At 32.1% G+C, this 25,742-nt stretch overlaps 2 protein-coding genes across 4 annotated transcripts; both read right to left on the reverse strand.

Annotated features, from left to right (window-relative positions):
* Positions 1 to 6,908: 6,908 nt before the first annotated feature.
* On the reverse strand, positions 6,909 to 11,319 carry LOC112716662 (probable inactive ATP-dependent zinc metalloprotease FTSHI 3, chloroplastic). 2 transcript variants are annotated; one of them, XM_025768621.3, is made up of 5 exons: positions 10,968 to 11,319; positions 9,728 to 10,895; positions 8,717 to 9,040; positions 8,075 to 8,375; positions 6,909 to 7,268 (listed from the first exon to the last, which is right to left on the reverse strand). In XM_025768621.3, exons 2-5 carry the CDS (start codon positions 10,832 to 10,834, stop codon positions 7,066 to 7,068), a joined length of 1,935 nt encoding a protein of 644 aa, XP_025624406.1. In that variant the 5' UTR covers positions 10,835 to 10,895; positions 10,968 to 11,319; the 3' UTR covers positions 6,909 to 7,065. The 2 variants fall into 2 exon arrangements, with proteins under 2 accessions (XP_025624406.1, XP_072061603.1); XM_072205502.1 differs by having other exon boundaries at positions 9,728 to 11,309.
* A 5,154-nt stretch (positions 11,320 to 16,473) lies between these two features.
* LOC112716663 (uncharacterized) lies at positions 16,474 to 19,543 on the reverse strand. 2 transcript variants are annotated; one of them, XM_025768622.3, is made up of 5 exons: positions 19,341 to 19,543; positions 18,835 to 19,010; positions 18,266 to 18,364; positions 18,008 to 18,159; positions 16,474 to 17,088 (listed from the first exon to the last, which is right to left on the reverse strand). In XM_025768622.3, the coding sequence occupies exons 2-5, from the start codon at positions 19,003 to 19,005 to the stop codon at positions 16,701 to 16,703; spliced, it is 810 nt and encodes a 269-aa protein (XP_025624407.1). In that variant the 5' UTR covers positions 19,006 to 19,010; positions 19,341 to 19,543; the 3' UTR covers positions 16,474 to 16,700. The 2 variants fall into 2 exon arrangements, with proteins under 2 accessions (XP_025624407.1, XP_072061604.1); XM_072205503.1 differs by having other exon boundaries at positions 19,128 to 19,442.
* Positions 19,544 to 25,742: the final 6,199 nt, after the last annotated feature.

Raw genomic sequence — 25,742 nt, forward strand, 5'->3', positions numbered from 1 at the left:
TACTAAAGAATTCAAGATTTGGATTCAAGACATGCATTTAGTGGATCTGCCGCTTACAGATCGCAAGTTTACGTGGTTCCGAGGTCGCTCTTGTAGTCGTATTGATAGAGCTATGGTTAATATAGAATGGTTAGAGGAGTTCCCTGAGACCCGTTTGAGAGGCGGCCCTAGGGGCCTGTCAGATCATTGTCCGATTATTGTGGATGATAAAATGATGCGGCGTGGTCCTAGGCCTTTTCGAAGTCTTGATTCGTGGTTTACTCATGAAGGTTTTCTTAGTATGGTTAAGGAGGAATGGAGGAGTTTAGGGGAGATGCAGTTTCCAGATAAATTGAAGGCATTAACGGATCTGCGGGAAGGTGGCACAAGGCAAACTTTATTGGGATGGTCTAGAAGATCTTGCAACTGGAAGAAGAGATCAAAAAGGTTGATGATTTGGTAAGCAATGGAGTGTATGATGGAACTATTGAGGCTAGAAGGAAGGCGTTTGTTACTTGCTGTGAGAAGTGGTACGCGAGGAAAGAAATCCACTGGAAGCAAATGTCTCGATCTCGGCACGCAAATGAAATGAACAGGAACATAAGGTACTTCCACAATATAGCATCGGCAAGAAGGAGGAATAATCGAGTTGATGCTTTGATAGTGAATGGCAGACTGGTAAGAAACCAAGCTAGAATTAAAATAGCTATTAGAGATTTCAATAAGGATCTGTACTACCAGGAGGACGCTCCTTTGCTGGGTTTCAGAGATGGTCTAGTGGAAATGATTGATGAGGAAGAATCTAGGACTTTAGAAGTATTGCCATCGGCTAAAGAAATAGGGAGGCAGTATGAGATTGTGAGTCATCTAAGGCACCAGGCTGTGATGAGTACAACATGAATTTCATTAAGAGGTGCTGAAATGATATTGGGGCTGAATTTACGGCAGTTGTGATGGGATTTTTTCAAACGTCGAGGTTACCAACAGACTCCAACATTGCATGGGTTGCGCTGGCTCCTAAGTTCCTTGGTGCGAAGGAGATTAAAGACCTCAGACCTATTAGCATGGTTGGCTGTGTATACAAGGTTGTTTCGAAGGTGTTAGTTAAGAGGATGCGAGCAATGATGCCAGGGTTGGCAGGGGAGACTCAGAGTGCTTTTGTGAAGGGTAGGAAAATTCATGATGGGGCTCTTATAGCGTGTAAAACAGTGCACTGGCATAAAAGGAGAAAAAAAGGCAGCCATTATCAAGTTAGACTTCCAAAAGGCATATGACAGAGTCAGATGGATCTTTGTTGATATTGTGCTGCAAAAGATGGGCTTTGGGCACAGGTGGCGAGTGTGGGTTATGGAGTGTGTGACCACAGCTTCTATGTCGGTCTTAATCAACGGCTCGACATCAAAACCTTTTAAAATGCAAAGGGGCTTGAGGCAAGGTGACCCGCTATCTCCATTATTGTTTGTGTTGGTTGTGGATGTTCTGCATCGAATGGTTGGTGAGGCAGTTAGGAACGGACGGATTTCTTCCTTGGTGGTTGGGCGAGATCGGTGGAGCTATCACACCTCTAGTTTGCTGATGACACTATCCTATTCTGCCCACCAGAAGAGGAGACTATGAAGAATTACAAGCGGCACCTGCGATGGTTTGAGTTGATGTCAGGGCTCAGTATCAACTTCGAAAAATTCAGTTTGATCCCTATCAACTGTGAAGAGCAGTGGATACAAAGAATGTGTGGGATGTGGGGTTGTAAGGAAGATACTCTCCCGGTTAAATACCTTGGAGTCCCCCTAGGAGCTAATCCGAGGCTGGTCAAGACCTGGAAGCCTATCATTTATAAGGTGGAAGAGAAACTAAGCCTTTGGAAAGCTAAGGTGCTAAGCAAAGAAGGAAAGTTGGTGCTCATTAAATCCGTTTTGAACAGCTTGCCGGTTTATTATTTGAGCTTATATAAGATGCCGCAGGCCGTTGCTAAGAAGTTAATTTTCATGCAGAGAAGATTCCTATGGAGTAAGGAGGATGGGAGGAATGGGATGGCTTTGGTGAGATGGGAGGTGGTGCAGGCCCCTAAGAAGCTAGGAGGATTGGGGATTGGAGATGCAATGATTAGAAACACTGCACTGTTGCTTAAGTGGTGGTGGCGTTTTGCTAAGGAGGAGTGCCCGTTGTGGAAGAAGGTGGTCTGCTCCTGTAATGTTTTAAGGCCGAATGAGTTACTGTCCACTCAAGCTCTGCCTTCCAGAGGAGGCCCATGGAAGGATATCTGCCATTTACAAATTAAGGAGCAACATATCAGGGATAAGATGATTACAGGACTGGCTATGGAGCTTGGTGATGGACAGCGGACTCGGTTTTGGGAGGATGTTTGGTTACAAAGTGGCTCCTTGAAAGATCGGTTTCCCAGGCTCTTCTCTATTTCAAACCAATGTGGGTCGGCTGTAGGGGATTGTGGGTTTTGGGATGGGTTAGAGTGGATGTGGAACTTCCAATGGAGACGAGAGCTGTTTCAGTTAGAATTAGACATACTGAGTCAGCTACATGAGGCGTTGAGACCGGTCAAGTTAGTGATCAATAGGGAGGATAGAGTTGTATGGAAATATGATAGACTTGGTATTTTTTCGACTAACTCATTTGTGGAGGTGCTACAAGAAGGAATGTTTCCAGAAGATGTAACCAGCTACAGTTTCACGAAGTCCATCTGGAAAGGCTTGGTTCCACCAAGAGTAGAGTTATTTGTTTGGTTTTCCTCATAGGCAGGGTGAACACTAAGGAGCGGCTTAGTCGGTTCGGGATCATTAGCCAGGATGATAAGAGTTGTGTCTTTTGTTCTAAGGAGGTTGAGCAGGTCCATCACTTGTTCCTTGGCTATGATTTTGCTTGGTAGGTGTGGAGTGCATGGCTATCTATCTTTGGCCGACCCTGGTCTATTCCGGGGTTGATGAAGGATCATTTCCTAAGTTGGACAGATGAGCCGCGTAGAAAAGAGGATCAGAAGCAACGTACGAGGTGCTTCTGTGCAATCATTTGGCACATTTGGTTGGAAAGGAATAGGAGGATATTCCAGAACCAAAGCAGAGGCGTAGATGACAACATCCACATGACCATGCTTAGCTGTGACGAGTGGAGAGGTGCCCAGTCCTAATGTTGTTGATGGCTATGCCGGAGATGACATGATAAATTCCTTCTTTGGCTCGTAATATTTTTTTTAGGTGTTGTTTGAGTACTTGTGCTGTATGGTACTACATGCTCCACCTTAATGTGTTGAGCTCCTTTGTTTTAAAAAAAATTAATTTAATAATTAATTTTAAATATACACTAAGTATTTGTTTCTTAATGAGTGTTTGAGCATCCACTAATCAACCATGAATTAACATTTACCGTGAACAAATAATACTTCATTATATATAATGGAGTTTTGTTCCAAATGGTTATGTAATTAATTTCATTTGTTATTATACATCTATATCAATATATCATATCTTGTAAGATAGTCCATATATATATAAGAAGTTTTTTACTGGCCAAGGTTACAATGATTAAAAATGATCAAGATTTAACTGTCTTATAAATAAATGATATATGAAAAAGAACATATAAATTTTGATGGGACTGATTGTTATAAATAATAGTAATTATTGCAGGACAAAAAAAAAAATATCATAACCAAAATTATGTGTACATTTTATAGTCTTTTGTGTTAAAAAAAAGCTCTATTAATCATTTTTGAGTGAATAATATCCAAAATTAAAAATCTATTATAATGATAGGTCAACAAAATTTCGTAAATTATTAATAAATAACGATAATTTAAGAAAAAAAGAAAAATAACAAAATCATGGGACATTTATATAAATTTTTGTTATTAATGTATTTATAGCATGAATTATATTAGAGAATAAATTTATAAAATGTTTAAATTTTATAACAAAATATTATTTTAATAAAAATAACTATTAAACATTATATAATGAAGAAGGATACAGACGAATATTGTTCACGGTCGCATTGTATTTTTATGTTTTTGGTAAAAGGCATTGTATTCTTTAAATGAAGAAGGATACAGACGAATATATATTAAAAAAGGTGAGCAAGTGATACACGAGAGTAATTCTCAACAAAAACAAAAAGAAGTACTCGATCAGAATAATAACAAAGTTTAATTTCAGGTAGTTTTCTCTTATCAATTCGATTTTTGGTCCTTTGTGAAGGAATAATTATAGAGAATTAGTAGCTGTGAGCTGTCACGCATGCCTTTCCCTATGTTTCAAGGAAGTCACAAATTTCATTTTTGCAACATATGTACATTCTGCTTGCTTAGAAATAGATAACATTTGAGAGTATTTTAACCAGGATTCTTAGATGCAATTGTGATAATATGCAAATTTTTTTCTTTTGATTTAATTTTCTACGGTGGCAGGCCAAGAATTAGTTGCGGATCTAATGAATTATTTTATATTTATACAAAATAAAATTTAAATTTCAACATTTATTTATACGAATAAGTAAAATTAACAATTTGACCAATTTAAATTAATTAATTATATGCAAATTAACCGAAAAATAAAGAATGCAGAAGTATGAGATAAGGTAATTAAGAGTAACGCCTATTACCAAAAAAATGTGTAATCTCGTCTTAATAAGTTATTTGGACATATGAAAGGAATAAATAGTCAACAATAAAATTGAAAGATAGATATTTAGAGGCTATGAAATACTTACGTTTTATTGAGTTGTTGTATTTATGTGTCAAATATATTTTGGATATGATATTCATTTACACTTATTTACACTTATTTGATACGGTGTCTGTGTCCATCTGTGTCTTTATAAAAAAAAATTTAGACATGTTTGGACACATCTAAATATTATCACATATCAGCATGTTTAACTTTATTCTTAATATATATTTTTAAAATAAATTTAAAAATAGTATATATTATTATTTATTAAATTTTTTTAAATACTTTATATAATTAAAATAAAATATTAAAAATAATTAAAAAATTAATTTATGTTTTCATATTAATAATATATCCAAGTATCATTATTATTTTTCTAAAAAATAGATCATATTTTATATATACGTGTCTTTATATGTTATAAAATTTTAAAATTTGTATGTCGATATAGTCCGTGTTCATATCAATATTTGTACATCACAAATTAATGATAAAAAAAGAAGTTAGAATGACGTGGTCAAGAGATATTTAAGCACGAATAATGGTAATACATGAAACATTTTTGTTTTAGTGAGAAACAGGTGCCGACATTACTTTTAAGATTTATTTGATTGTTTCTTAAGTTCATGATCAATATGCATCCAAACTAATCTAAATTTGTTTGATAGTTAATTCACTAATTTACTTAAATAAATATTGATTCGAATATAGAATAATCTATTAGTCAATGTGCATCCTACGCAACAATTGTATACCTGTAATATTTAATCCAAAATAAAATAGCATACTTGAATTTCTAACAAACTGACTTGTCATTAATTGGAAAATTGGTTTAATTAAGTCCAAATTTTTCTACTTAGCCTTTCTTATAAACAACTAAAAGTGAAATCAGTGAAATAAATCAATCGTAAGTTAAGTTCGAAAATTTCTTATAAATCTTTTGTTGTTTTCTTTTGTATTAATTGATCATTACACTTTGACTGTCCAATTTAAAATTAGTGTTACAATGTTTGCATTATCTTTTATTTTTGGAAGATTATGCACAACACTAGTGAGGGCATAGTTTGCACCAAATTTATTTTTTTTTTTGTGTCTATAGTTTGCACCAAATTCGTGTCGGAACTTAGGTATGTGTCATAAAATCCTAGTCCTATATAATCGAATTTGTGAAATCCTTTAATTATTCTTTTAATTATGTTGTTGTAAAATATTTGATTATTCTAGTATAGCTGATTACTTGATTGAGATAATGTGTCAGATAATATATCTAAATGATTAAATGGTCAAATTCGTCTTTTAAGAGATCACTCATTTTTTAAATTGGTTTTTGAAAAAAAATTTTAATCAAATTCATCATTCAAAAATTTTAAATTAGTCACATTAGTCCTGTCATCACTTCTATTAATGATGGCGTCAAAATTTGCTAATATGATATATTAAGTGACACCATAGCACACATTTAGCACTTGACATTCTTAATTAGCTAATAACTTAATAAGTTCACGAACTTGAATAAAAAAATCTTTCAAAGACTAATTTAGAGAACGAGTAATTGTTTAGAGACGAATTTGACTATTTACTCATATTTAAATACACAATTATATTATATATATGATGACTATTTTTTTCTATTTATAAAGCATTTTTATATTTAATGTGTATCCAATGTCACATAAAATATGGACTCTAAACATGGCCAGAACACTACCGATGTGAGTAAAGAGGAGGGAAAGGTTTCAGAACATTCAAGAACAACAAATTGGACAATATAGCATCAGTCACTCATTAATAGAAGATTTATTTATAAACTCATGCTTGATTGTGATTTTTAAACCCCAAAAGAAGAGTCACCTTTTCGGCTCACATATTTCATATTTGTATATTTTTTAAAAATATCTCATTAATCAAATAAAAGGTTTAAATCATAAATCACCATTTTTTTTAGAATTAAACAGGTTACCTTGTTTTTTTTTTTACCCGTACCATGAGAATTCAAACGAATACATGACAGCTAGCTTGAAATAACTTGTAGTGCTTTGTAGCTTGATAAGCACATGACAGATAAGAGTAGTGATATATACCCTTCTTAATTATAATTTGTTAATTACTTCTTTTGGTCCCAAATTGCTGTCACTAAAAAATAAATTAGGATCATATATGGGTTAACAAAAAGCTGCTACACCACGGCATTTTACATAAATGAAGTTGGGTCTAGAAAAGAATTAGCAAAGTTAGGTTATAAAAGGAGAAAGGTGGTGTCAATGTTGGCCAAAACTTTAATGCTATGAGAAATTGTCTCTAGCCACAAAAATAGGGTACAATTTTAGGCAATTGATGCTTTAATTTCTGTTGTTGTTGTTGTAGGTAGAAGATAAATTAAAGTGCATTTGAGAGGTAAAGATAACATTATTCATGAGCTCAATGATTGATAACCTAGTGGTCCTTGTAGGTCATCCTGTCTCTTATCACTTCTTCCCATCAATGATGGCATCCAAGGGAAGAGCTTAACCAACTCCTTGCTTAGTTTATTTGACCTAAGTTGCTTATCATTGATTCCAAACTTTGCTCTTTCAATTGCTTCCATTATATCCTCCCTTGCCACACCTTCACTACCTGCAAAGTGCAAAACGTGTAACTTATGAATTATTGAGACACCTTTGAAGCATGGATACCACCATGGACATGGACCCTTTCAAGATTTCTATGATGGTATTCAAGCATTTACAAATGACAAACTACCATTATCACTACCATCAATATTCAAGCACCAATATTGGTGTTTCTGAACCCATTGACACCATGTCTAAGTCATGTTTCAAGTGTCTATGAAGTAGAAACAGAAAACATAAGTGTTAAATGCAGGTACATATATGGCATGTGTTGTAGTTGCCTTTGAGTATCAAACACTAACGTGCTGGACACACAGAGACCTCGTTTTGGTGTATCCGCACTTCATGGCTGGTCATTGACCTGATGACCTAAGCCTTCATACTTATGCACCACGGAGTGGATTGGACTGAGTCAATTCGGGTCGGCTAAATTTTGTTGTAAGCAAAGCCAACCCAACTTGAAGTAATTTGATTGGATTTTATTTTAACCCAAACCCGACACAACCCGAACAGACCAACCACCAAGACTTAGCCCTCTTTCTTGAAAGTAATTAAATATATTTGACGTGAGGGCAGAAAGAATACTCAAGGATGAGGACAACCAATGCAGAGGCAGATAGAGTGGATATTTTAGTTGGAAGATAATGTGCAACTAAAACTAATTTATACAGAATTAGGTGGGAAAATACATTATATCCCACTGTATACTTTAAATAATAAAAAAAAAGAGATACAATTTAGTGAGGCATTGTGATGGTAACTTGTGAATGCAATATCGACTTGAATGTAAAACCACAAATTGATCTTTACCTCTACGGGCAGCAAGCAAAGCAGCTTCATTGACGATGTTTGCCAGGTCAGCACCTACAAAGCCAGCAGTAAGAGAAGCGATTAAATGACAAATGATGTTTGTGTCCTCCTCTAAGGGAACACCTCTTAGATGTACAGCCAATATCTTTCTCCTTCCTTCCTCATCAGGCTCCCCGACATATACTTTTCGCGAGAAACGACCAGGGCGACATAGGGCTGGATCCAAAGCTTCCGGGCGATTAGTTGCTGCAATGACAACCACTCTCATCTCAGATTCAAATCCATCCATTTCTGTGAGCAACTATACATACAGAAAACAAGAAAGGTTAGCTTAGAGAACATCATAAACTCTTCACAGTGATAATTATGCTAATTGTCTAACCAAAATTCCAATTAACATATGAAATCCTTGTATTTCTAGTATCGACTATAAATTAATACTATGAAATAATTGATGAAGCAGTTGGACTGGAACATTTTTAAAATGAGCTGTTCGTTTAACAAAAAAGGGCAATCTTGAAAAATAATTGATAACAATTCACCTGCAGAAATCCTACTTTTCTAATATCTGACGCAGTAACTCTGTAAGTCAGAACCACTTTTGAATTGTTTGTTGACACGAAATAAGTGTAGTAAACTTACTTGGTTTAGTGTTTGGTCACGTTCATCGTTGAAACTTCTTCCGCGCCTGCCTCCAACGGCATCAAGCTCATCTATGAATATGATTGATGGTGCAAATTTCCTTGCTGCATTAAAAAGGTCTCTGATTCTAGCTGCTCCTCTCCCAACAAACAATTCCACAAACTCACTGGCAGATACGGTGAAAAAGGGTACACCTGCTTCCCCCGCCACAGCACGTGCAAGTAATGTTTTCCCTGTTCCAGGGGGGCCTACCAGCAACACACCTCGAGGTAATTTTGCCCCTACCTTTTGGTAGTTTATATCCCCTTGCAAACATGAAACTATCTACAAACAAGGGAATGCATTAATAAATGGAAAACTACAAAGTTGATTAACATTGGGATGCAAAGAGGATTACTTTCATGGAGGATGTGTAATGAAAAGACAGACATCATATGCTTACAAAGTTGATCAACATTAGCCATTATTTATCTGATTTTTAAAGAATTTGTGTCAACCTGTGGTCACAACCAGAATACTGTCACAACTTGTGTATCATAAACCATAATGTTAGTGGCACTTTCTTAGCTCCTTATACTAAAACGTTATGCTCTTGTACCATGTTGTAGTTAAAAATTCTAATAATACTATACAGTTTATACTGCCAAATCAGTTAGCTTGTGTGAGATCCTCCAACATAATGATTAGTGTTTCTTCTTGGTATGTTATCAACAGAGAAGAATATTTCAGGCAAAAGAAAATTAAAATTGGAAAACTAATAACAAAAAGAAAACAGACTATGATTGACTCTTGTATTACTCGCATAAATGCATCTAATGACCAATTAGGTACACTAGAAACTAGAAAATAAAAGATAAGCGACTGATAAATGTACAACTGATATAGGGGGAAAAGTGACGTCATCAGCTACACTTATTTGTCAACCAAACTAGCAAGACAGCAAAATATAATTTTATAATGCTAACCGATAAATGCATAATGATTGTAAACATTATAGTATGAGATAATTACCTCCATGAGCTCTACTTTTGCAGAATCAACTCCTTCAACATCATCAAATCCAACTGTCTGGCCGTTAGGTTTCTGCTTCCTAGCTGGACTATTAGCAGCAGAAAGCTGACGGTATAGAAGCCACATCATTGGAATCAACGGTATCCACAGTGTAATCACGGTTATCAAAGTATTCCTCATTGACATTAACACAGATTGAGGGGCAGAACTATATGAAACTCCTTTTTCTCTCATTAAACTAAGAAGGAATTTTTCATCACGGTCAATTTTTCTTGTGGAATACTGCCACTCAGGAACTGAAGCCCGAGCCTTCGAAAATTTCCCTAATATATTCAATGCTGGGGTTTTGCCAGCGCTTGAAGCTCCCTCACTTGGAGGCTTATCTACATCCCTGTCAACTGAAACATCAGCAACTTGCAATTCATTTCCAGAAACCTGATCATTTTCAACAACTGGATTGTTCATGTTGTAATATATGCGCCGGGACCCCTCTTCCAGCAACACTTTCGCAACATACCCACTCTGAAGGCTTGTAATCAAGTCAGAATACGGTACGGTTTTCACCGGAGGAAGCGCAGTCAACTTCAAAAACAGGAAACAAAGGCTGAAAACAATAGAAACCGAGGCAGAAAATGCCACGGTTCTAATATTCTTACGGACAAAGATTCCCACCTCATTCAAAAAGGACTTAATGGATGCCCTCCTCATTCTCATAGCCAATAACCTTAACCTCGGCCGCAACCTCAACGAAAATCTCTTCTTCAACCTATTACTATCTCCTTTACCATAGTGTGACTTTCTCTCAACCCTGCTTCTACTACTCACAAGTGGCTCAATTTTATTGTTACCGGAAAAACCATGTTGAGAATTGCAACAATAAGGAAACTTCAGTGAGGCATTTCGACATCTTCTATCATCATAATAATACTTCAATTTCGGGTTCCAAACCAAATTATGTTGAAATTTGTATGACTGATTAAATCTAAACCCCGGAGAAGGAAAAACAAATGAACTAGTGCACAAACCTCCACAAACCCCAAAATATCTTCTTTGAGCTATATCAACAAATGATCCAGTATTGAAAGAAGAAAAGGAAAAAGAAGCCATGCTCTCTTTCACAATTGATGCTCTACACAGCCATATAATCAATCTTCAAGTTCCCGACAAACTGCATTACTCCAAAAAAATTTTGAGCTTCAAAAACACTAGGAGGCAGAGAATTTCATGGGAATTTTAGTACCTGATCTCATATCATGTTGTGCGTCAAACGAGAAATTGAATTGTAAGTTGTGAATTGCAAGGTACTGTAAACCGGACCGGATATTAAACCGCTCAGGCTACCGGACAGCGCCGGAGACGGCGGCGTACAAGGACGTCACTTACGGAGAGGGGTTTCCGCTTGAGGAACGTGCAGGCGCCGAAGAAAACAGAAACGGTGCGAGCAGGGAAAACAGAGGAGAAAGTGGTGAAGCAGTGAGGGGTTTCCGCTTCAGGCTAAGGTTTCGTTTTTTTTTTTTTTTCTTTTCTTTTTTGGATATGGATTGGAGTGTTTTCGAAGGAGATTGGATATAATCAAAATTTCGATCTAATTCGCATTAAATAATTTATTACATTGGATCTAAATCACATTTTTTATATTTGAATTTAATTGGCATATTTGTAGATCGAATACCAGTTGTATGCACAAGATAAAAATATATTAAAAAATTTATTTTTATTAAAAAAATTAATAAAATTTATTTTTTATTATAATAAAACTCTTTTTTATTTTTTTAAATATGATTACTCATACAGTGTAAGTGTCATACAATATTAAATAAACCAACTTTTCTTAAACAACAAAAATAAAATAATATAAGATATATAAATAATAATTATTAATTAAAATAAAATATAAATACAATATATATTTTTTATTTATGAAATAAATACTAAATCGGTATTTAAAATATTCTAGCAATAACAAAACGGTATTTGACTTTATAATTAACAAAATGATACTTAAATAATTTTAAAATTTAATATCGTGCTTGCTGAAGCACGTCTCTAGTGAGAATGATGTTGAGCTAACCACCATTTTTTGTTGATATAACAACCTTCTTAAACTAATTACTTACCTATAATTAGTAATTAAATTAAATAAATTCATAGGTAGAAAATTTCTAATTCGCACTAAGTTTATCCTAATTTTATAGGACTAATCTACATTTACTACTATTTGCTGTGATTAATTATCTTATTTTTCACTCAAGAATTAAACTCAAAGATCACATAAAATGAGAGACGTTGCTCTTAAAATCAGTCTAGGTGCCAAGGTTAACAAATCAACGTGAGAACCATTGTTGATTGGAGAGCTTCGAGTAAAAAGCCTTGCAAAGAGCATCATCGTGACACCGTTGATGATGCCATTGACGAGGTAAGTTTCGCTTCTTTTCATTGTTGTAACTTGTGATAGTGACTGAGTAATGGTTATTTAGAGCAATGGTTATTTTGCCTTTAAACTTACTATAAGATTGATGAATTAAGTTTTTGTGTTTGTTCTGTTAAGGAACCAACACTTTACCTTTGATTTATTCTTTCTATGTTTCTTTTGTCAATTTTCAGAAAGATCGTTTTGTCTCATTTATGTATCATCACATGGGTTTTTGGCAAAAGAATAGAAAGGGTAATATGAGATATAATAGGGTTTAGTAACTGAAATACATAAGGTGAATATCGAAACATGTAATTTATTTTTTGTTGAGGGCTTATTTGGTTTTGATGGATGAACATCTTTAGTTATTTTTTTATTATTTTTTTAAATAAAGTTAGTGAGTTTCTTATTTTAATTGAGATGTTTTATGCTTTAATCAATGATTCTTGGAGTTGCTTTGTGTTTTGATATGTTTAGGAAGTTGTTGAAAGATTTTAAGTAAAATTAAAGGAGGAAAAACAAAAAAGGAGAAGGACAACCAAGAAGTCACTGGGAGAACCAAGAAAGGTGCCATGCAAAAGGAAGCAACATCCCAAGGATCAAGAAGGGACCAAGAATTGAAGACAAGTGCAGAGAAAATTTGTGGATGCTGTCATCCTGACTTCTTCATACTCGAGTGACCATTACTTGAATTATAAAGGTCTAAATGAAACGGTTTTAACGGTGTTGAAAAGCCAACTTCCAGAACTTTCTAAAAATATATAATTGTCTATATTGGACGTTCCGTTTGAGCCACGAACAACCTTCATCTTTGAGTTCGAAACTTCAGCGCGAAGAAGCCCAGCATGGAACGTGACCCACGTGGGCCACGCCCTCCACGCACCAAAACACCCGCTGGAAGTACTCCACAAAGGTGTCGGACGTCCCTACACACCCAGCCATTCTTGCCACGCCTAAAAGACGTCCAAAACACCCCCCAAAACACTCCTACACACCATACAACACTCCAAACTCCATATAAGCATGGTGTGCCACATCCCCCACACCCATGCATGCCTTGCCACACTTGCCTCACCACCTTCACTTTCCCTTCATCACTAACGTGAGACGTCCCTCACGCCATTTTTCACTCTCTTCACCAATGTGAAACGTGGGTTACGCCCCCTCTCCACACCCAAGCTTCCAGGCATGAAGACGTCAAACGTGCCTCACACCCAAGCCTTCATCCTTTACCAACGTGGGACGTTGCCCATGCCACCTCCATGTATGAAGCTCCACGTCCCATGTTGAAGACCCCCGTCCCGTGTTAGACCAAAGGCCAGCAGCCCCATCTCCCTTTCCATGTAAAGACATCGCATGTGGCCTTCCTCACGTCCCTCATTGGGCAAAAGGCCAGCAGCTCCATCCTCCATGCTTGCGAAGACATCACACGTGACCTTCCCACGTCCCACGTCCCACGTTGGGCCAAGCTCTAATAGCCCCACCTCCAAGTCCTCGAGCACGTGGGACGTTGCACACACCAGGGATACACCTAGCCTCCTATCTTCAAGGGCGTGGGACCTCCCTCACTTGACCCACATCTTTGAGAGCAACACCAACCCCTGGAAGGTATCCATCAAGAAGGCCACAAGCCCATGATTTTAATAAAGCGACACATCAAGTTCTGAATTTTAATTACAAGGAAGATCACTAGTTAATTAAGAGACATTAGAAAAGATTTGATTAGGATTTGATTTGATTTTTTTATTTAATTTGAATTTGAATTTTAGGTTTTAAATAAAGACTTTGTCACGAACAGGGACATTACGTAACACATTACACCATACTTTAGAATCCTATTTTTAACTCCACCGTGAGCAACTAATCTCATTTATGAAGGTTAGGAGCTTTATTCATTTTTTATAAATTATTAATCTAAGTGTTTTACTATTTGAGGTTTGTACTTTAATCTATTCATGACTGAGTCTTCACTTCATATGCACAAAATATTGATTTTTACCTTTCACATAGGACATCGCAAAAATCATCTATCAGGTTGCTAGTTGTCTTTGACTTCAACGGAACCGCTGGGAGGCGACAAAAGCACGTTCCATCATAGGTTTTACTCACAAGCTCTGATATACCATCCACTTCGAAAGCTTCTATTGATGGGTTGTTTTTCCCCATACCAGATTTCCCATGACCTGTGGATGAATTCATGTTTCAATCTGCAAAATTTGGACAAAGCAAGCTCGAAAGTCCCAATTTAGGGTTCAGGACAATGTTAGTGTGAATTAGGAATTTTTCACCTATGAATTGATTTAATTGGTAATTACAGGTAAGTAATTAGTTTAAGTAGGTTGCCATATCAGCAAAAAACGGTGGCTAGTTCAATATCATTCTCACCGGAGATCTGCTCCGACAAATATGAGGACATGCTTGTCAAATTTTAAAATCATTCAGGTACCATTTTATTAATAATAAAAGTCAGATACTATTTTGTCAGCACTAGAATCTTTCGAATACGATTTGATATTTATCTCTTTATTTATTATTTAGCGCAAATCTGCAAATATATAGATCGGATCCATATATATTGAATATATTGATGTGATATCTATAATCCGATTCGATAAGAGTGCGAATCAAATACGGATAAATACCACGAATTTGCAGATACGATTAATTCATGAATACACCTAGTATAAAGTTGAATGTCATTATCCTCTATGTCTTCCTTCATTCCTTTACCCACTGTCCACTATGTTTGAATTTCTCTCAAAATTCAATCAATGCCATTGTCCATTATAAATTTTCACTTCCAAAGCTTTTGGCTTCAACGCTCCAAATTAATTATCTTCTACTATATCTCACGGTAAGATATTTCATTATCATCACTATAAAATCACTTTTATATTAATGATCAATAGTATGGATGAGGATTAGTCTCACATTAGAGACCTCCATAGTTTATGTCTTACTGTTTTGAGTTGCATTTGGCGTCTTTTCACTTTAATAAATGAATATATACAACATATTGAAAGTTTAAAAAAGACGAATATTTTATTTAGGACTAGAAATATAAATAATAAAGAGTAAATACCCTATTCGGCTCTTAATCTTTTTTCCGTGAGACATAGCGCACCTTAATCATTCTTCAACCTCAAACAGACCTACACTCATTAAAAAAAATAGACAAATCAACCCTTGCTATCAGACAGCAAAAGGTTGTCGCTGATGTGTCAGGTAACAGTGTTACGTGTCACCTCCAAATAGTTGCAGGACTAAAAACCCCTTCTCAAATTTCCAACCTTACGCCTTTGTTTTTTCCTTTGGATAATGCACTCCTTTGTTTCTTTTCTTAAGTCTTCCTTCATTCACTCACTCATTTTCAATTTCTTTTACACAAACACCACTGAGCTTCTATTTCTTATTAATGGCGGACACCATTGAGCTTTGATTCTTTCATTAATGGCGGATTTCACTGTCACCCTTTTCACAACCACTAAACCTCATTCTCCATTCACTTCAAGGATCCACTATTCAAAATCTTCTACCACCATCACCATAAAAGATAAATCTAAAATATCTAATAATCCATAGAAGTTTCAAGCAGGTAAAATTTAGAAACCATCTATATAATATATCACGTCATACGCATAAAAATTCAAATTTCCATTTGTTGAATAACAAAAAATGAATCTAGAAATTGGAAATGAAGAAGAAGCTAAGGGCTTTGGGTTTTCCGATGAGATTGACGTCGGTGGAGGTGGCTTTGAAGAGGATTGGAGGAGGTGTTGGCGCCGTTGAGGGAGACGCTGGTAGAGATGTTGAGGCACGACATCATTTCTCTCTTTGTTCTCTACTGCTTACCAGTGAACTGAACAAGTGAAGGGGGTTTTTAGTCGCTGCGATCATTTGGATGTGACACGTGACACTGTTATCTGACACGTCAGCGGCAACCTTTTGTCATTCGGTAACAGGAGTTGATTTGTCAATTTTTTTCAATGAGTGAAGATCTGGTTGGGGGTTTGGGGGTTTAAGAATGATTAAGATGCCCTATATCTAAAAAAAAAATGGTCAAGACCAAATAGGGTATTTACCCAATAAAAAACATTTATAACCACCGTGCTCATTTTTTGCTCGTATCTCTCGACTCTCTATTTCTGTTCACAAACTAAATCACATTGCACCTTTTGCTGTTTTTTATGGTAAAGTTGCTTAGACACATGGAAAGCTCTAAGCCAAATAGAACAGAACAATGTATGATATTGGCTGATTAGATGAAAAGTGAAAAAGGTTTACAACTACAAAATCAAACTTCATAGTGGTTTCACAATGGCATACATAATAATTTTATAAAAGAATGATGTTTCAAATTTCTATTGATAAGTACCAAAAGAATAAGCATAAATGTGGAGAAGAGAAGGCCTGTAATTATGCATTTCTGTTAAGGTTTAATCCCCAACCAAAACAAACAATGGGGAAACAAAAAAGCCCATATATTACAATTCTCCAGCATCGACAACCAAAGAATATTATCACTAAGAATTGCTTCTAAGTACAGTGAATCTATTCCCACTACAAAAGCCAGTTGATTGTAATGTTGCCAAGCCATGTGAACAATGGAAACTGGACCAAAGCAATAAACAGCAAGAGATAGTGGTGTCTGCTTGAATCATAACTTCTCACCTCTGCGAAAAGGACTCTCTTCATTGTTTTCACCAAGAATACTCCCATGCATAAGCAGGTCCATGGCATCAAAAAGTAGTAAGAGTAACCCAATATTATTCTTCCAAGAACGGCCAAACATATACCAGTGAAAGTATAACCAGCATATGCTATAATGTCTAGCAGTGGCGCTTCCCCACTGCCCAACGAAAGTAATGTTACTTTTAGCAGTGAAGCTTGCATAAACCAACCAAGCAATCCCTTGATGAATAACAAGTTCAAAGCTTCTGGACTAAACCTGGATATACATATTATACAGTACCATTAAGAAACTTTGAGCAAACATGGAGAGAAGCTAGAGAGTGAACAAAAATGAGTTATACAGACAACTAAATTCTCAGTGTAACAAATCAGAGCACAATCGTGAAAAAATTCTAAATAAAAATCATGAAAATAGAATTCACAATCTCTGTAACATCTAAGAAGCTCAAGACTTCTAATGCTTCCAATTAAGTTCTTACAGAATGTTAGACTGAAACATATTAATAAATTTTCGACTTTGGAGAAAAACAATTTTAGTACTTCAAACATTACTGGAAGAAGGGAAAAAAGAGTCATGACACCTGGAAACTACAACACATTAGACACTGATATACCGAAGTTATTTGCAATGAAGAAATTTTCTAATGTTAAGCACTTTCAATATAACTTAGAGCATCATCTGTTTCATTGCACCACCACATAAGAGGTATTGTAATTCCTTACCCGCCACATTATACCACACAACACACAGATCCTTTTCACATAATCATTTACCAACACTTTAAAATAGAGCAATTCTGTTTCATAATACATGGTTGATACATTAAAGCCTAAAGGAGGGAAGTAGATTGATCATTTAAAATTATCCCTATCTACAATAGCACATCAGACATTAGCTGATATTTTGGTAAAATTGGTTCTGAAAATGCAACCTCCGGAACTGCTGTCATAGCATAACCACGAAAGTTTAATGTAAAAACAATGCATCTTAAGCTATGCTTGCACTTTTCTTCCTTATGCAACATAGAGAAAATAATTGCAATATAAAAGACATGATATTTTACACAATCAGGTAATATAGCATCATAGTTAATCCAAACTTGATACTAATAGAGCATGCCATTACTGAATACTCTAGCATGAAAATGAAAGCAAGGAAGAGAAGATTCACGTACTTTCCATGAAGACCCAATGAGAGGCCCGCGAGAACAACATAGGTACCGAATGCCATTAATGGAATGTATAGATCTGGTGCGTTTATGTCATAAATTGGTGGTTTATAGGACAGCCTGCCACCAACTGGTTCAGTAATTCTAGTCCAATGACCCTGAATAAGGAAAAGGAAACAACAGTATAACCATCATGTACATGAAATAGGATAATAAAATGGAAACCAAAGGAAAGATGCAGGAGGGAGTGACATTACTGCTTACCCGATGCAGGAATGGAAACAAAACCACCTTCAATTTGTTCTTGACATAATGGTCATTAACTTGAAAGTAGTATTGAGGGTCAGAAAAATATCGACTTATCTGCCATTTAATAAAGAAGCTTAATCAAAATACATAAACATTGAATCCACATCTTTAGAGAATATCTATACTTAAAGTAAGCAGAGATAGAAAATCAAGGTATATAATGCTATTTATTTATTTATTTTTGGTTTATCCTTTAAATCTGAAAGTGAGAAAATAAGCCACATATGAAATAGATTGTAAAAGCAAATAAAAAAGAATCTCAAACATTCATTAAAGTATGAAACTAAACTGAGAACTCTACACACTAAAGTGCCAATTACACATCAACTCTGAAAATCAACAGATAAGCACTACAGACATTAGATCAACCACTTAGAGATGATACATGATCAAATGATTAAGCTTCAACAACATCATGTTTAGCTAAATGTAGTTTCTTCCCATCATAATGTTGAAATCATGTCCACAAACATCTAGTAAAATAAATTCTTTGCAAAGAACAATGGTAGAAGAATGAAACTTACATTGCTCTGGACATACTCAGAACTTGATCCTAATATTTTCCCTCCATAAGCACCCAATCCACCTCGAATGAGTCCTGAGCCAGCAACATTGAATGCACTCCCAAAAGGATTAGGTTGCGAACTCGCCGGAGGCTGCGGTATTCCGGGTTGCGGTCCAACATTATTGTACATTCTTGCTGCAATTACCACAACAAAACAATAAGCACCATAAATCATTTCCACATATTTCATATTGCATAGTAATAAACATTCTTACAAAAACCGATCACAAGGATTCAAAAAAATAACATTACATGCAACTAATTGATTCGGTTATAGAGAACGATAAGTACGAAGGACTCAACAGAACCAAAGCTCGTAAAACCCTATTTCACCAAAAATAAAGAGCGAAATGAACGTAGATTCGAGATCCATCAGAGAAGCAATAGAAATTTACGGATCGCATGTAAATTAGAAAACAACGTAATCTGTCATTCGAAGAGTTGTGAAGAAGGAGGAGGAGGAACCTGGTAGTAGATTGGTGAGATGGAAAAAATGGCGCCGGAAACAACGAGAAGAAGAAGAAGAAGAAGGAGTGTGAGTTGGGCGAAGCAGATCTGATCTGAGATAAGGGAACTGAGAGAGATGAGCCTTCTTTGTAACTGCTACTCACACCATACGCAAATTCAATGTTTTTTCTTTTTCTTTTTTTTTTTCAAATAATATCACAAATTGGTCGGTAACAGTTTTTTTTATTAAATAAATTAGTTTGTAATAAAAGTTTCTGATAAATTAATCTTTAACTAGTATTTTTATTCGTAACAAAATTATGAAAATATAAATCTTTTAAAATTATGTCGATTTTGTTCTGATATTATAGATTATGACACAAAAAAATTTATAGAATTAAATTACTTTTACAAAAAAATTATTGGAGATAAAAGTTTCTATCGACTAAGAAGATTAGAGTCTCTCTAGATTAAAAAATCAAATAATATAATTTTTAGTTATTATTTGTATGTGAAAGAATTTAATTTTTTATTAATAATTAATTTTAATATTCATTTCTAAAATTTAAAAGAATTTATCATGTATATTTTTATATTTATTTAGGTATTAAGTCTGTTACACAAATAGAAATAATTAATTTTTATGCTTAATATTTAAAAATAAAATTTTTTTCTCTCTACGTATATAAAAATATAATTAGATATTAGCACAAAAAAATTATATTGATAGTTATAAAATTAATTCAATTTTTTTTTAAAACAATTGAATTTTGATTCTAACCGTTAATCACAACATTAGTATTTTCTCCAAATTATATGTAATAAGTATTTGAAGGAAGAGAAGTAAAAATATATATTAAGAAGATAAGCAATAAAAATTCAAAATTAAATAAAAAAATATGCATATAATAATATTATTATAATTTTTCTTTGAATTATATTATCTTATTAATTTTATTTTTTTAGAATATAAAAGTAGATAAAAATAGAGAATGAGAGAAAATAGAGAGAAAGATAAAGAAGAAGAATGAGAAGAGTTTGTTAATTTTGAAAAGAAAATTTTATTTTAATTGTAATAAAAAATATTTGGTGATACATTTTAATTTGTTAATTTATTATTATAAAATATAAATTATAAATTATATATGGAGTGAAGAAAAAAATAGAGAAAAATGGAAAAAGAGAAAGGTAAATAAGAGAACGTATAAAGGGAGTTTATTAATTTTGAAAAAAAATATTTTTTCAAAAATATTTTCTCTCAATTTTAATAAAAAAGTGTTATGCGACATATTTTGGTTATTAAATTAGTTAATAATATGTAATATATAATATATAATATAGTTATATTTCAATTTCAATTTTAATATTTTAATTTAATTTAAATACAATTAGAGAATGTCATATTACATATTTTAATTGTTAAATTTGTAATTAGTCATTGATAATAATATATACGAGAGATAGAATGAGAGAGATAGAGAAAAGATTTTATTTTAATTAGAATAAAAGAGTGACATGTGGTATATTTTGATTGTAAAATTAGTAATATATAATAGATAATAAATTTTTTAAATATTAGATTAATTAATTTTAAATAAAATAAAAAGCATACTAATTAATGTTTTAAGCAAACAAATTATGTGTAAGCAAAAATATGTAGTTACTTTATATTTTTGTTTCCAATATTTGTGTTTTAAAGGTGAGAGACAAATTTTTTTAAACAAAATTATTATGTATACACTAATATCAATCATTAAAATCGAACAATGAATTAGATAAATGTTGATAAATCTTTCAAAAATTCAATCCAATAATTTTGTGGAGTTATTTGGAGGTTTAAAGGTACAATCTACGGTTTATATCAATGTTAAATTTGAAGTCCACCCATAACCCATTATCTTCTTGATGAACGTAAAGAGTATGTGGAACTCTTCAAATTTAATAGACTAGTAAAGTGGTAGAAAATACAACGTTCCCTTCAAAGAAAGAAAAAACTATATAAAATTGGGCTCTTATCTATAACAATATATAATGGCAATACATGAGTTTAGTGTCCAAATTTTTTTTTCAGTATTACCCTCTCTAATTAACTTCTCCACTTAATATCAGTTATCTTTAAAAAACTGCCATTACTCTACTTGGCCACTTGACGTACCTGTCACCTCTTGACAGGGTATTATGGTTATTAATTGTTCCCTTAAAAAATTTACGCTATTAATTTAATATTTGAATTTTTTGTATCGTTCTTAATTCTTTACTTAAAAAATTTACACTATTAATTTAATATTTGAATTTTTTTATTATGGTACTATTTTAATGTACTCTAAATTTTTATTATGTATTTATAATTTTGATAAAAATCATTCTTAAAAGAAATATTAATCTTATTTTTTAATTTTTTTTGTCCAGATAATATTAAATTATTTATATTAAAAGATTTACGAAATTCAAAAAATATTATTTATATGTTAAAAATCTGTTTTTAGATATTCAAGTATTAGAATTGGTCCAAATAATATTGGTTAGTTGTGTATATATATTCCATTAGTTTGTTAATTTTATCTTTTGAATTATTTTTTATTATTGTACTATTTTAATGTACTCTAATTTTTTATTGTGTATTTATAATTTTAAAAATAATCATTAGAAGAAATATTAATTTTATCTCTTAAATTTTTTAGCTTTGGCAATATTAACTAATTTATATTAAAATATTTAGATAATTCCAAAACTATTATTTATACTATAACAAAATAACAATATACAAAAAAAAATATGGGAGTTTGATGTTCAATTTTTTTTATTCAGTGAATTCTACTTGACAGTTGTTGTATAAAATATTTATTTAAAAATATTAGTAATTTTTTATTTAATTTATACGGTAAATAATAATATTTTATGTAATTTTATTTTATTTAGTATCAAATAAATTTAGATTTGAATTTTCTTTTATTCTTTTCGAATTGAAATAGTCCCATTGTATGATTGACAACTTTGATTTCTATTATAATAACTATTTTTTCTATTATTTTCTATTTACTATTTTTTTTATTTTTGTCATAATAACTTTTTTTATCTATACCAATATATAATGGGATAGAAAAGTTTGGTATCCAATTCCTTCTCCCTATCTTATCCCTGTTTCTTTTTTATTTTTGTTACACATTAAATTTAATATAACAAACTGTTACCACGTCCTCAATTTTTTATTTTTTTATAAAAGAATTTATCTCACGACAAAGTATTAAATTGATTCATTTTCAACCCACGACATATTTTAAAACTGATTTACTTCCAATAAAAAACTGCTCCCACTATGTACTCAATTTAAAAATTGAAACCCCAACAGAATTAAATACTTTTTCACTTTCAATTTTGGTCTCACAAACCTTTTTGATTCTCTATATTTTGCTATCTTTTTGACAAATAGAACTGAAAACTTCACAAAATCAACAATCAACGTCGACCCACTTGAACAGAATATGCTAGGCGAAGAAGACAACATGATCGAAGAACAAAGACAGCAACACCTAGCTAGAGGACGTGCAACTTATCCGTAGATGATTCGACAAGGAAAACAAGTTGCTATATCAACTGACTCCAATTCCAACTCCAATGCCAAACGCAGGTAGAGGTACTCGATTAACTACAAACATAGGAGTAACCCAATTGACTACAATTAAACAAATGACCAGAGCTACCACCCATTATCAATTTGATACAGGTAACACGATAACTAATTTTCTTTGTTATGAATTCAATTACAATATATAATGTACTTTCTAATGTTGCCCTTAATGATAGAGATTCTCCCGTACATGCGTCTTTTACTTTAAATAAAAAAACTTTCACCGTTAACAGCAACACATGTTATTCTATCTTATTTTCATTCTGTTTCACTAATAGTTGTAGGAATCGTAACCTCTTCTTCAATTCTTTATTCCAATAATTTATCCATTTAATTAATTTTATCCGTTTTTAATTTTTCTTACTTCTCTTTCCAAGTCTGAATGTGTTTCTCTGTATGTAACAATTATTTGGATGAATTTTTGTAATTTTCTGAACTAGATAATGACTATGCCAAATGTTGATTTTCGACGCCATGTATGAAAGGAGGAAAAAAATAATTAGGGGTGATAAATAATTTTTTATAAATCTTATCGTTTTATTTTGGGTATATTCTTTATGTGAATACTTTATACCAAGTTTGATCTCATTATTCAATTTTTAGTGCTTCTCCTCTTGCCATGAGGTGCACTCTTCTATATTATTACTGTTGTCATCATTCTCATTCCCTGAATATCGTGATTGTATCGCTTCCATCTTTTCCTCGCTTTCATTTACTACAATTGCAAATTTTATAACATTTTATTGTTGATATTAATTTCACGCATAACTTTCACCTTCATTTTCCTTTCTTTTCAGTTTACTTACCAAACTGTATTCATTCTTATATATTTTTAATCTATCTTTCACATACAAAATTTCTCTCATCAATTTAATTTAAAAAAATGATTATTTTTTTATCTGATATTTATTTTTTAATTTTTTTGACATGTATATACCTATCAATAATGAATCGAAGAACTCTCATAAATTATTTTGTTAACTCATTCTTATATATTTTTAATCTGTCTTTCACATACAAAGTGATGAAAAAAAATGAGAGCTGCCATAATGGTATTATAGTAATTGATTGCGGAAAAAAATAAAATAAGACAACATAATAGTGACGGTGAGACGATAATAATTATCTATGTAAAAAGAATGATAAGAAAAAATGATAGTGTATAATATGATGATATGATATAATCAAAATAAAAATTAATAATTTTAAAATAATAATAAAATTAAAAATAATTAAAGATGTTTAATATAAGATTAAAAAAAAATTTTATCTATTTGAATTATACAAAAAGATAATAACATTTTTCTGATTCAAAAAGAGTATATATAAACCAAAATACATATTAGTTATTTATAAAAGATAATTTTTACTTAAATGTCAGATAAAAGTACTATTATTTTAATATTAAATTGAAAAAATATATTTTTTTATCTATTAAAATTATGGATGGAGATAAAAAATATTTTGGATATAAATTTTTAAATTTGCTTCTAATTAAATAGGATTGAAAAAATAAATAAATTTAATAATATTTATAAATAACTAATCTTTAAATAATATCAATAAATTTTTATATTAATTTTATTACACATAATAGCAAATTAATATTTTTTAATCTTATTTTTTAATTTAAATTTATTTTTTAATATTTTACATGTTAAATCATTTAAGATATTTTATTTTTTTATAATTTATTTTTAATTATTATTAAATTTATAATTTTAAAATAAAAATATAAAATTAATTTTTAAAACTCAATAGAAAAGCGGCTGAACAGGCACGATAGTGCCTGGTGAGCCGCTAGTATTGATGAACGGGGATGTTTTTTTTTTAGATGATTTGTTCATATCATCAAAATGTGGCTCTAATTATATAGCAAAGAAAGGAGTTTGATATCTCTAATTCTCTATGATAAGTTTAAAATTGAAAATATCATTAGACACATTATTTTTAAAAAATAAATCCTCTCAATTATTAAAAAAAATTAAAAGTATAAAATATAATTTATAATTTTTTATTATTTTCTTTCTCATATTTATTTTTTATTATATTTATAAAATTAATAATAAAAAATTACATTTTATCCTTTCAATTGTTAAAAAAATGAAAAGAATCTATTTTCGAATTTTTGTGTATTATTCAACAAATTCTTGGAATTATTAAAGAGGGGAAAGGGAAGAGAAGATGATTTGGAAAGTTGACAGTCCACTAAAATTCATGAAGCTTCACTAAATAGAGTAGACAGTGGTGCTGCTTTATCCTTTTTGGCAATCCAAATCATGCTACTTTCACTATCTATTTTAAATTTCTAATAAGATAACAACTAAATAATTTAACAAATAATTACATATTCTTGTGTTTGTATCTGGGTAATTATCCTCAAGCTTCAAGGATTTAAGCAATTTTTGTTGCATTCGGTATTATATTGTGGAAATTACATTTTTTAAATAATAGTAACATGAAAATATTAGATAAACAAATTATTTTTTAACTAAATCTAACAAAGTATTTTTAGATATATTTTTTTTTATCTACAGCATACACGCGTTTAATTTCAATTTCAGCATCTTCTTTCTTTTAAATTAGTTGGATTTGATTATCAGAAATATTTGTACACGTAGTGTCACCGATATCGATAATAATAATAATAATAATTTATATAAAGTTGTTAGCTGATAATTGTGAGATGATTTAATATGTTTGATAAAAAAAAATATATAAAACTAAGAAGTTACTAACAAAAAAATTAAACAAAATCATATTAATTTATATTAATAATTAATTTTAAGTTT

Source organism: Arachis hypogaea, chromosome 10, assembly GCF_003086295.3.
Source record: "Arachis hypogaea cultivar Tifrunner chromosome 10, arahy.Tifrunner.gnm2.J5K5, whole genome shotgun sequence".
Classification (NCBI taxonomy): Eukaryota; Viridiplantae; Streptophyta; class Magnoliopsida; order Fabales; family Fabaceae; genus Arachis; species Arachis hypogaea.